The sequence below is a fragment of the Piliocolobus tephrosceles genome, chromosome 17 (genome assembly GCF_002776525.5).
Source record: "Piliocolobus tephrosceles isolate RC106 chromosome 17, ASM277652v3, whole genome shotgun sequence".
Taxonomy (NCBI): Eukaryota; Metazoa; Chordata; class Mammalia; order Primates; family Cercopithecidae; genus Piliocolobus; species Piliocolobus tephrosceles.
In genome coordinates, this window is record NC_045450.1 from 66,834,996 (window position 1) to 66,848,645 (window position 13,650).

Sequence of the window (13,650 nt, forward strand, 5' to 3'; positions counted from 1 at the left end):
AAAGAAAGAAAGAAAGAAAGAACGAAAGAAAGGAAGGAAGGAAGGAAGGAAAGAAAGAAAGAAAGAAAGAAAGAAAGAAAGAAAGAAAGAAAGAAGGAAAGAAAGAAAGAAAGAAAGAAAAGAAACTACAGGCTAATATATTCCTGATGAATATTGATGCAAAAATTCTAAACTAACTATTAGCAAACCAAATTCAACAACACATTAAAAAGATCATTCATCATGACCAAGTGGGGTTTATCCCAGGGAAGCAAGGATTGTTCAACATATGCAAATCAATCAATATGATACATTATATCAACAGAACGAAGGACAAAAACCATATGACTATTACAATTCATACTGAAAAAGTACTTGATGAAATTCAACATCCTTTCTGATAAAAACCCTCAAAAAAACTCGGTACAGAAGAAACATACCTCAACTCAATAAAAACCATATACCACAGACCCACAGATAGTATCATACTGAATGGGGAAAAACTGAAAGCTTTTCCTTAGGATCTGGAACAAGGCAAGGATGCCCACTTTCATCACTGTTGTTTAACATAATACTGGAAGTTTCAGCTGGAGCAATCAGATAGGAGAAAGAAATAAAGGGGGTCCAAATTGCAAAAAAATATTCTTGTTTACAGATGATATGATCTTGTGTTTGGAAAAACCTAAATATTTCACAAAAAACTATTGGAAGTGATAAATTCAGTAGAAGTACGGGATGCAAAATTCACAGAAAATATTAGTAGTATTTCTGTATGTGAAGAGCAAATAATCTGAAAAGCAAATCAAGAAAGTACTCTCATTTATAATAGCTACAAATAAAATTAAATAGGAAAAAAATCAAAGAAGTGAAAAATATCTACAATTAAAATTATAAAACATTGATGAAAGAAATTGAAGAGGATAAGAAAAGAAAGTTATTCCATGTTCACGGAGTGCAAGAATAAATATTGTTAAAAAGTCCATACTACTCAGAGCAATCTACAGATTCAATGCAATCTCTATCAAAATACCAGTGACATTCTTCACAGAAACAGAAAAAAAATCCTAAAATGTATATGGAACCACAAAAGACTCACAATAGCCGAAGTTATCCTGAGCAAAAAGAACCAAACTGGAGTAATCATATTATCTCACTTCAAATTATACTACAGAGCTACAGTAACCAAAACAACATGGTACTGGCATAAAAACAGACACACAGACCAGTGGAACAGGTTAGAGAAACCAGAAATAAATCTGTACATTTACAGTGAGCTCATTTTTGACAAAGATGCCAAGAATATACATTGGGGAAAAAACAATCTCTTCAATAAACGGTGCCAGGAAAGCTGGATACCTACATGCAGAAGAATGAAACTAGACTCCTGTCTCCCACATATACAACAATCAAATAAAAATGGATTAAAGACTTAAAACCATGACTTCAAACTATAAAATTACTACAATAAAACTTTACAAAAACCCTTCAAGACATTGGACTGGGCAAAGATTTCTTGAGCAATATCCCATAAGGACAGGAAATCAAAGAAAAACGGACAAATCACATGAATTGAAAAAGCTTCTGCATAGCGAAGAATACAATCAACAAGTGAAAAGACAATCCACAGAATGAAAAACATATTTGCAAACTATGCATTTCACAAGGAATTAATAACCAGAATTTACAAGGAGCTCAAACAACTCAATAGAAAAAAATCTGATAATTTGATTAAAAATGGGGAAAATATCTGAATAGAAATTTCTCAAAAGAAGTTATAGAAACGGCAACCAGGCATATAAAAGGCACTCAACCTCATTGATCATCAGAGAAATGCAAATAAAAACTACATTGAGGTATCATTTCATCCCAGTTAAAATTATTTTTATCCAAAAGACAGGCCATAACAAATGTTGGTGAGGATACGGACACAAGGGAACCATCATACACTATTGGTGGGAATGTAAATTAATACAACTGCTATGGAGAACAGTTTGGAGATTCCTCAAAAAAAAAAAAAAACTAAAAATAGAGCTACTACATGATTCACCAATCCCACTTCCAGGTATATATGCAAAAGAAATGAAATCAGTATATCAAAGAGGTATCTGCACTCCCATATTTTTTTTTTTTTTTTTTTTTTTTTTGAGGCGGAGTCTCGCTCTGTCACCCGGGCTGGAGTGCAGTGGCTGGATCTCAGCTCATTGCAAGCTCTGCCTCCCGGATTTACACCATTCTCCTGCCTCAGCCTCCCGAGTAGCTGGGACTACAGGTGCCTGCCACCTCGCCCGGCTAGTTTTTGTATTTTAGTCCGGCTAGTTTTTGTATTTTAGTAGAGACGAGGTTTCACCGTGTTAGCCAGGATGGTCTCGATCTCCTGACCTCATGATCCGCCCGTCTCGGCCTCCCAAAGTGCTGGGATTACAGGTCCCATATCTATTAAAGCACTAGTCAGAATAGCTAAGATTTGGAAGCAACCTAAGTGTTCATCAACAGGCAAATGGGTAAAGACAATACGATACATGTACACAATGGAGTAATATTCAGCCATAGAAAAGAATCAGATTCTGTCATTTGCAACAACATGGATAGAATTGGAAGGTCATTATGTTAGGTGAAATAAGCCAGGCACAGAAAGGCAGACTTCACATGTTCTCACTTATTTGTGGCTGCTAAACAAATTAAAACAATCGAACTCATGGAGATAGAGAGTACAATGATGGTTATCAGAGTCTGGTAAGTGTAATGTGGTGGTAGGAGGAGGATAGTCAATGCCTGCAAGAATATGGTTTGAATGAATGAGATCTAGTATTTGATGGTACAACAGGGCAATGACATTCTTCACAGAAACAGAAAAAAAATCCTAAAATGTATATGGAACCACAAAAGACTCAGGGCAATGAACAGGGCAATCTTTAGTCAAGAATAATCTACAGTCAAGAAAAGAACAGGACAATCTATAGTCAAGAATAATTTATTGTACATTTAAAAATAACTAAAAGAATATAACTGGATTGTTTGTAACACAAAGAAAGGATAAATATTTGAGGTGTTGGATACTCTATCTACCCTGATGTGATTACCATGCATTGTATGTCTGTATCAAAATATCTTATGTAGCCTATAAATATATATGCCTATTATGTAACCCCCCTCACACACAAATCGGAAACTCTGAGGTAAAAGAAACTTACTACACATTTAACATGTAGAACCTTCTAAGTTTTTGTTTGTTTGTTTTTGTTTTTTTGAGACAAGGTCTTACTTTGTCACCCAGATTGGAGTACAGTGGTGTGATGAACATACATCACTGCAGCCTTGACCTCCCAGGCTCAAGCAATCCTCCCACCTCAGTCTCCTCAGTAGATGGGACTGCAGGTGTGTGCAGCCATGCCTGGCTAATTTTCGTATTTTTTTGTGGAGATGGGATTTCACCATATTCCCTGTCTTGTCTCGAACTCCTGAGCTCAAACCATCTACTTGCCACCGCCTCCCAAGTTCTTTCTTTTTTTCCCCACTCCTACTTTGAAACTGTTGACTTTTCTGCTGGTGTTGAGATAAAACTCACTGCTTATTTCACTTCAGCCACGATTTTTGTTAAGAAGTCTTAAAGGGATTCCAAATTAATGTCTTCGCAAATTCTAACAGCTCCATGGCAACCAACAACCTAGATACCTTTTGGAAATGTAAATGTGGGTTTGCCTCACTAACAATTGCTTAGGGTGATGGAACTGTTAATTGAAGGATTGATAGTCTAAGAGAAAAAGAACCGGATAAATGCTCATAAAAGGCTCTCAGATCAGACTGGTCAAAATCTTGAGCTCACAGTAATAATACATGGTACTGCTGTTTGATATAAAAGTTACTTTGTGGGTTGTGTGGTCACGTCTCGGAAACCGGCAGCGCTTGCAGCATGGCTGACCAACTGACCGAAGAGCAGATTGCAGAATTCAAAGAAGCTTTTTCACTATTTGACAAAGATGGTGATGGAACTATAACAACAAAGGAATTGGGAACTGTAATGAGGTCTCTGGGGCAGAATCCCACAGAGGCAGAGTTACAGGACATGATTAATGAAGTAGATGCTGATGGTAATGGCACAATTGACTTCCCTGAATTTCTGACAATGATGGCAAGAAAAAGGAAAGACACAGACAGTGAAGAAGAAATTAGAGAAGCATTCCGTGTGTTTGATAAGGATGGCAATGGCTATATTAGTGCTGCAGAACTTCGCCATGTGATGACAAACCTTGGAGAGAAGTTAACAGCTGAAGAAGTTGATGAAATGATCAGGGAAGCAGATATTGATGGTGATGGTCAAGTAAACTATGAAGAGTTTGTACAAATGATGACAGCAAAGTGAAGACCTTGTATAGAACGTGTTAAATTTCTTGTACAAAATTGTTTATTTGCCTTTTCTTTGTTTGTAACTTATCTGTAAAAGATTTCTCCCTACTGTCAAAAAAATATGCATGTATAGTAATTAGGACTTCATTCCTCCATGTTTTCTTCCTTTATCTTACTGTCATTGTCCTGAAACCTTATTTTAGAAAATTGATCAAGTAACATGTTGCATGTGGCTTACTCTGGATATATCTAAGCCCTTCTGCACATCTAAAGTTAGATGGAGTTGGTCAAATGAGGGAACATCTGGGTTATGTCTTTTTTAAAGTAGTTTTCTTTAGGAACTGTCAGCATGTTGTTGTTGAAGTGTGGAGTTGTAACTCTGCATGGACTATGGACAGTCAACAATATGTACTTAAAAGTTGCACTATTGCAAAACGGGTGTATTATCCAGGTACTCGTACACTATTTTTTTGTACTGCTGGTCCTGTACCAGAAACATTTTCTTTTATTGTTACTTGCTTTTTAAACTTTGTTTAGCCACTTAAAATCTGCTTATGGCACAATTTGCCTCAAAATCCATTCCAAGTTGTATACTTGTTTTCCAATAAAAAAATTACAATTAAAAAAAAAAAAAGTTACTTTGTGTGCTGTACAGGAGCCAGAAACAGCAAAAAATCCTGCTGCTTAATTGCATCCCCACCTGCATTGACTGATCAAAAAAACCAGAGGAGCTAACAAGATAGATTTGTTACTAAAAATTCAAGGCCACAGGGAAATTTCATTTTTTATAGAATTCAGGCAGTCCTAGTTAAAATATTAATACAAACATTAATAATTTAACTATAAACTCATTTGAAACTGAGAAGGAATAAAAGGGTAAAAAAATGTCTTTTTAAGAGGTCAAACTGCTATGGAAGCTGCTTTGATCAAAAATTTGATTCACAGCCTTCATTAGATTACCTATCAGGGCAATTAAAATTTGGCCATATGAACTTGTCCCATTTTGTCAGAAATAAATTTTGATTCAATTATCTTTTACAAACTAGTGAGTTTATATTACTATTTCATGACTAAAATTCTAAAATTAAAGGGCTCTAAGATCCGTGTGTGTGTGTGTGTACCTACATACACTTAGGTGTGTTTATGCATATGTACATTTATTATGCTGTATGTGTGTCTACACGGTAAAATTTGGTGTAGTTGGCCAGAAATCCCTTAAGGAATTCTATTCAGATAGGTTCAAATAAACGAGTCTTCCGAAAAATTTTAAAAATATATAGCAATTAACCCACATAGCTTTCAGTTCATGTGGCTGAAGTAAATCTTTAATGAATAAGCTGGTTTTTAAATTATTGATTAAAAACATAGCAATGTCTTTAAAATTGTCCACATACATTTTTGCCTGGATTTACTGGTCAGATAGTTTTATATTTGTCTCTGCTAGCTGTCTTAAGGTTATAAAACTATAAGTCCCTGGCTGGATGCAGTGGCTCATGCCTGTAATCCCAGCACTTTGGGAGGCCAAGGTGGGCAGATCACCTGAGGTCAGGAGTTTGAAACCAGCCTGACCAACATGGTGAAACTCTGTCCCTCCTAAAAATACAAAAATTAGCCGGGCGTGGTAGTGTATGCCTGTAATCCCAGTTATTCAGGAGGCTGAGGCAGGAGAATCACTTAAACCCAAGAGGCAGAGGCTGCAGTGAGCCAAGGTCAAGTCACTGCACTCCAGCCTGGGTGACAGAGACAGACCCCCATCTCAAAAAGTAAAATAAAATAATAAAAGTAAAATAAAATAAAACTATAAGCCCCTCTGAAAGATAGAATGGTATTTATTTGTGTAACTCATACATATGGCTAATTTAATACTGTTGGTTGAATAAGTCTTCTGAGTTATTGCTAAAATACCCATATATTTAATTTTAAGGTATTTACTTAGGTGAATACCTGAGGTTGTCATTAATTTGGGGGATAGTGTGTTATGCAGCAATACATAACTAAAATACCAATTTCTAAATGTTTGCCAATTTTATGTGTACGAGGTACAGGATCTCAAGGTTCCTTCATTCCTTTTATCTGACTACTAATGAATTTAAGAAGCTTTACATGAATCCCTGTGAATTCCCCCCACCTCTCATAATTGAATGACAAAGTTTGGAGGGGAATATTTCTCTGAATTAGCCAGGATAATTCAGGGAAATAATAGGAAATCAGCAATAGGGGATAAACTATAGTGCAGATACTGCTGGAAAGAAATTTCAAGGGAAGAAAATAACCCCAGAATGTTAGGTTGCCTGCTGGCACTGGTGCACCTTATAGAAGATAGTGGCAACATTGTACCTGCTCTCATGAGAAGACTTGTTTAATGGATTATGGCCTCTATCCCCTTAATTCTAGAAAACTTGGCCTCTGGATTTTTTAAAAATACAGCTCAGAATGGCCAAATGCACAAGTCTGAGATTGCTTCTGTCACCACCAGCAAAAGTGGCACAGTACCTGAGAGTATCCAGCAGGAATCTAACAGGAAACCACAGGATCTTAAGTCTTACTGGTGAAAGAAAGTGAGGTTGAAATCTTCTAGCCTCATGATGAGACAGAGAAAGCTGGGGTATTAAGGCTGGGGATGGCAGAGCGCTTAAAAACACCCTTCTCTAGCCTGAACAACATGGTGAAACCCTGTCTCTACAAAAAATACAAAAAAGTTAACTGGGTGTGGTGGTGTTCACCTGTAGTCCCAACTACCTGGGAGGCTGAGGTGAGCCCGGAAAGGTGAAGGCTGCAGTGAGCTGTGATTGTGCCACTGCACTCCAACATGTTCATATTACTATTAATTTTGCATTTTCTCTTTTTAAACTTTGCATTTGTTATGTGTTAAACTTTTGCAGAAGTGCACCTCCTTAAAAAAATACTGCTGGCCCAGCACTTTGAGGTGATAGCAAAAGACTATGGTACAGAGAAAATTAAACTTAATAGTGGGCTCCAGATAGACTTAGTGTGAGAATCACTTCCTTCAAACCTTTCCTGTTGCTCAAATGTGGCTAAAGGGTTTTGACACTGACCCCTAACTGCCGATCACTCCCTCCAATGTGGAACCATACCAACAACCCAGGAGAGGTCCATCCCAGCACCAAGAGACAATCAAAATCTAACTACACATGATTGATCAGTGATGCTTTTAAAGAAGTATCTTGATAAAAACGGGGGAATGTGAAAGCTGTCAGAATCATTGGAGTCACTTGAGTTAAGAAAATCCTGCCGGGCGTGGTGGCTCACGCTGTATTCCCAGCACTTTGGGAGGCCAAGGCAGGCGGATCAGGAGGTCAGGAGTTCGAGCACAGCCTGACCAAGGTGGTGAAACCCCCTCTCTACTAAAAATACAAAAATTAGCCAGGCCTGGTGGCGTGCACCTGTAATCCCAGCTGCTCTGGAGGCTGAGGCAGGAGAATTGCTTAAACCCAGGAGGCGGAGGTTGCAGTGAGCCGAGATCATGCCACTACACTCCAGTCTGGGCAACAGAGCAAGACTCTGTCTCAAAAAATAAAAAAAAAGAAAATCCTGACAGAACTGGGAAAGGTCAAGAAGGGAGGGTTTTCATTGACTAAGTGCCCTGAAAAAACTATCACAAACACTCTTGCCTGATTAAAAACAAAAAACAAAAAACAAAACAAAACAAAACAAAACTATCACAAACACTCTGCAAAAACCACGATCTTGCACAGAGGCCATCACAACCTTACACAAAAATACTTCTGTGAGGACATCTGCCCAGCAATTGCCTATCCAATCCCAGACTGGTACCATTCTTGTTATTGATCCCTGTGGCCTCCACCACCACAGCAGAAGATTTCATCCTCACTTCTAACCAACAATGCTTCTGATTTCAGTGCCAAAGATTCTCAGGTGCCAGTGTCACATTAGATAGAAGTAACCTTGTAAATTTGGTAATTTCTAAAAATTTAGGTATTAATTTCCCTGAATCAAGGTGAAAAAGCCCTACTCCATTGATTAACGATTTTCTAAATCCCAGCCACTGACACAGTTTGGATGTTTGTCCCTCCAAATCTCATGCTGACATGTAATTTCCAATGTTTGAGATTGGGCCTGGTGGGGGGTGTTTGGGTCATGGAGGTAGATTCTGTCAAGAATAGCTTGGTGCTGTCCTTGTGATAATGAGAAGTTATCACTCTGTGTATATATGTGTGTATATATACATGTGTGTATATATATGTGTGTATATACACACACATATATGAAATTGTAAATTACCTAGAGCACTCAAAACAAATTTGAAAAGAAAGGACAAAGTTGAATAAATACACTACTGTAGTTCAAGACTTAATATAAAGCTGCAGTCATCAAGATAGGTAAATATTGGTGTAAGAATGGACATATGGATAAATGGAGCAGAAATAAATCCACGGCAGTATAATCAGTACCAAGGATAATCAGTAGGGAAAAGTATGGTGTTTTAACCAGTAGCACTAGAGCAACGGAACATTTGTATGGAAACCAAACCAAACCAAACCAAACCAGGAATCTCAGCCCTTTACTTATACCGTAAACATAAACTCTAAATAAATTATAGACATAAATGTAAAAGTTAAACCTATACACTTTTTAGAAGAAAATTGTCATAACCTTGAGGTGGGCAAAGTTAAGAAACAAAATATACATCATAAAAAATCCTGACAAATCAGGCTTCATCAAATTAAAACTTTCTGCCTTTGGAGAGATAACATTGAGATTATGAAAAGGCAAGCTTTGATCTAGGGAAAAAATTTTTGGAAATACATGTCTGACAAAACTTAACTATCCAAAATATTTAAATAAAACTTGAAAATTAACAAGAAGGCAGACAATTGGATTTTTTTAAATTGGCAAATATTTGAACGGACCCTTTACAATAGAAGATACAGAATAGCCAACGAGTATAGGATAAGATGTTCATTCAACAGTACTGTTCAAAAGGGAAATGTAAATTAAGCCACTATGAAGTACAACTGGAATAGTTAATATCAAATACAACTGACAACACCAAATGCTGATGAGGATGCGGAGCAAGCAGAACTCTCATATGTTGAGGATGGGAGTCTAGGAGGGCATACTCACTTTGGAAAAGTTTGTTTCTTATACAAATAAGTACACATCATAAGATCCAACAATTGCACTTCTAGATACTAATCCAAGATAAATGAAAATAGCACTTACATACAGATGTTTATACCATTTTATTTTTAATAGAGGGAAACTGGAAACAACCAAATGACCATCAACTGATAAATGGACAAAATACATTTTGTACAGTGGTGGTATAGAATACTAATCAGCAATAAAAGGAGTAAAACTCCAGAAACATGCAACAACATGGATAAATAGGAAAACATCAGGCTGAGTAAAAGAAGCCAGTTAGAAAAACAACATACTGTAAGATTTCATTTATGTGAAATTTTAGAATAGGCAAAGCTAATATAATATGATAGAAACAGATCAGTGGGTTCCTAGGATAGAGGGTCTGGAATTGGCAACAGAGAGGCAAGAGGGAAATCCAGGGATTATGGGAACATTCTATGTCTTGATTATGGGAATAGCTACACAGGTGAATGCATTTGTCAAAACTCATTAAACCTTGGACTTAAAATGGGTGTATCTTATTGCATGCAAATAAATACTTAAACGCTGACAAAAAACAACATTAATTTGTTTTGCCAGTTGACAGAGCTTTAACATAAAAGAGACCTATAAGGTAAAGATTTGGTCCCGATATTTTTATTTTATTATTTATTATTTATTTTTATTTCTTTTTTGAGATGGAGTTTCGCTCTTGTTGCCCAGGCTATAGTGCAATGGCGCAATCTCAGTTCCCCACAATCTCCGCCTCCCAGGTTCAAGTGATTCTCCTACCTCAGCCTCCCAAGTAGCTGGGATTACAGGCATGCACCACCACGCCCAGCTAATTTTGTATTTTCAGTAGAAATGGGGTTTCTCCATGTTGGTCAGTCTGGTCTCAAACTCCCAGCCTCAGGCGACCCACCTGCCTCGGCCTCCCAAAGTGCTGGGATTACAGGTGTGAGCCACTGTGCCAGGCTTCCAATATTTTAAAAGGGTTACTGTTAAAATCTTCAGCTTGAAGCCCATCTCTTCCTTGGCTCCTTTTCAATGAAGAAAAAACTTTCCATCCTTCCTCCTCTCTTCCTTTTCTTTCTCTTTTTCTCTTTTTTCTTTTTAAGAATAAAAATACTCTTCATCAAGGAAATGGAAAATGAGTTAGTTTGTATTTGAATTTTTATTCTAAGAATTAATTTAATACGAATTAGAATTTTTGGAATAAGACTACCAATTCTAGCACTTTATGTATTAAAACCAATGAGTTTCCAATATGCATAATTCATATTTGAGAGAGAGCTCTTACTAGTTTCATAATTATTACTTCCTCCCACATTTGAAATTATTGGTATATATGTAGTGGCTTTCTCTTTTTTCTTTGTAATCTCTTTATCTGTGAAGCTAAGTAAGCACTGGCATTTCTTAGTTTAGCTCTACTGCTCCAAGGCATAAATATTGGAAATATTCAATTTCAGATTTAAAAATGATTAGCTGTTAATCCACGAGTGCTGGAGGATGTTTTTTATTTGTTTGTTTGTTATGTTATGTTATGTTTTGTTTGTTTGTTTTTTTTGTTTGTTTGTTTTGAGACAGGGTGTTATTCTTGCCCAGGTTGGAGTGCAGTGGCTCAATCACGGCTCACTGTAGCCTCGACCTCCCCAGGCTCACCTCAGCCTCCTGGGTAGCTGGGACTACAGGTGCGCACCACCATGCCTAGCTAACTTTTTGGTATTTTTTGTAAAGATGGGGTTTCACCATGTTGCCCAGGTGTTTCAAGCCCACTGCCATCCCCAGCCTTAATACCCCTCTCTCATCATGAGGCTAGATTTCAACCTCATTTCCTTTAACCAGTGAAACTTAAGATCCTGTGGTTTCCTGTTAGATTTCTGTTGGAGTCTCTCAGGTACTGCTGCCACTTTTGCTGGTGGTGAGAGAAGCAACCTTAGACTTGTGCATTTGGCCATTTTGAGCTGTACTTTCAAACAATCCAGAGACCAATTTTCCTAGAATCAAGGGCATAGAGGCCATAATCCGTTGAACAAGTGTTCTCTTGAAAGCAGGTACAATGTTGCCACTATCTTCTATAAGGTACACCAGTGCCAGGTGGGCAACCTAATATTCTGGAATTATTTTCTTCCCTTGAAATTTCTCTTCACCAGTATCTGCACTATAGTTTATCCCCTGTTGTTGATTTATTATTATTTCTCTGAATTATCCTGGCTAATTCAGAGAAATTTTTTTCCCCTTCAAACTTTGTCATTCAATTCTGGGTGTGGGGGAAATTCACAGGGATTAATGTAAAGCTTCTCAAGCGTATTAGTGTCAGATAAATGCAAATGAAGTAACACTGAGATGCTACACGTTGTATACACAAGATTGGCAAACATTTAAAAGTTGGTGTTTTACTTATGTATCGCTGCATAACAAACTACCCACCAAATTAATGACAATGCCCTTAAGATTCATGAAGTCTCTTTTACATAGCAAGGAGGGTCTAGGAAGCACATTCTTAAATCTTTCTGACATCTCAAAAAATGCTTTAACAGTTGCATCTTCATTTGAGGATTTACCTCAATATTTATCCTTAGACCAAATTTTGCTGACAACGTGCTGGATTTGATCTTTGAATTTTCTGACTTTGAAAACTTTCTGATTGCTAGTATAGAAAGACCACCTTGGGGCCTCAACATTTCTTGCAATTCTGCTAAAAAAATGAAACAGTTCCTTTCTATCTTGTATTTTACCATAGGAAACCAGAGAAAGCTATCTGTCACGTTTAACATTCTGCCTGGAAATTTCCTTAGCTAGACCTTACCAGACGAAACGAACTCTAGAGTTAATTTCTGGGAAGAAACCACCTCAACTGCCTCGCACCTTCTGCGTGAGAGAAGGGAATCGAGTCTGGTGCCAGGATTCAACCAGAGGGGAGCAGTACATACCAAAGTACGAATTTCATAAAGCTGGTCTCTGGGGGAAATACTGAAATTCTACTCCATTACTCTTGAACCTTGAACAACTGAAGAGGTTGAGTTTGTGAATATATGCTGTCAGACAGGATTACCTTGGAAAACAGTGAAACATGAAAAACTTCTGAGGAGTCCAATATTTGTTAAATGAATTCACAGGTTGAGTATTCAACCTGTGAGGTTGGGTAAATAGAACCTGTGAGGTTGGGTAAATAGACAGATATTTTCATTCAATTCACTATTATCTATTAAACACATACTTTTTGTGTGTGTGTGCGTGATGGAATATTGCTCTGGCTAATTTTTGCTTTTTTAACAGAGACAGGGTTTCGCCATGTTGGCCAGGCTGATCTTGAACTCCTGACCTCAAGTGATCTGCCCACCTTGGCCTCCCAAAGTGTTGGGATTACAGGTGCCGCACCCAGCCAACACCTCCTTTTTACAAAGTACTGCATGAGTAACTTGGGGTTGGAACCAAAGGATGTCCTTGCTTTCAAATAGGATATTTCGTAGAATATGACTTAAATACATGATGACATACAGTTATATTCCAAGTGAGCTCTCACTAAATAATTGCTTTTCAAATTATTTTTGGTTACCATTGGTTCACGTGTGCAATCTTTCTTAATATGGGATCACTAATATTAAGGAGATCCTATTTATAAAAACAATCCCTTGTTAAGATTGATTGTTAATGTCAATTTAATGCATATCATCTATAAAAAGGAATTTGTAAGAAGGAAATATTAAAAAATACCTGCCAGAACAATAGGATTCTGAAAGATTCTGTTTGGAAAAAACAAACAACAAACAAACAAAAAACAGTTTTATGGGGCTAGCTTTTATACCTGTTTCCCAGTTACTTTCTTTTGCTTTCTTCACCACACTGCGGCAGGCCAGGTCTTACGAACGCAGACCTCCATAACAATGGTTTCAGAGTGGTTCCGTTAAATATCAAAGCTGAGAGAGCCCGTGCCTTTCTGCAAAGGGTGGACTGTCACAAAATCCCATCAAGAGCTTTGCCTGGGCCTTTCCTGGGCCTTGAAGCATGACAGGATAACGAAGGAATTCTTAACGGGACCCGTTTAGGCGTAAGTAAGTTTTATTGGGGGATCCAAAGAAACTCTCCAGGCCTCCACAAACAAGCTTTATTGGGGACTAAAGAAACTCCCCAAACCTCCATGATTTAGCAGAAGACGAGACAAGGGTATTCACCCCAGCACCTGGACCCATGTAGATTAAGTAAATTTACTGAGGTTCC

The 13,650-nt window shown here is 37.5% G+C and overlaps 1 protein-coding gene across 1 annotated transcript; it reads left to right on the forward strand.

Annotated features, from left to right (window-relative positions):
* Positions 1-3,851: 3,851 nt before the first annotated feature.
* On the forward strand, positions 3,852-4,944 carry LOC111552555 (calmodulin-like). Its single transcript, XM_023226870.1, has one exon. The coding sequence runs from the start codon at positions 3,890-3,892 to the stop codon at positions 4,337-4,339; it is 450 nt and encodes a 149-aa protein (XP_023082638.1). The 5' UTR covers positions 3,852-3,889; the 3' UTR covers positions 4,340-4,944.
* Positions 4,945-13,650: the final 8,706 nt, after the last annotated feature.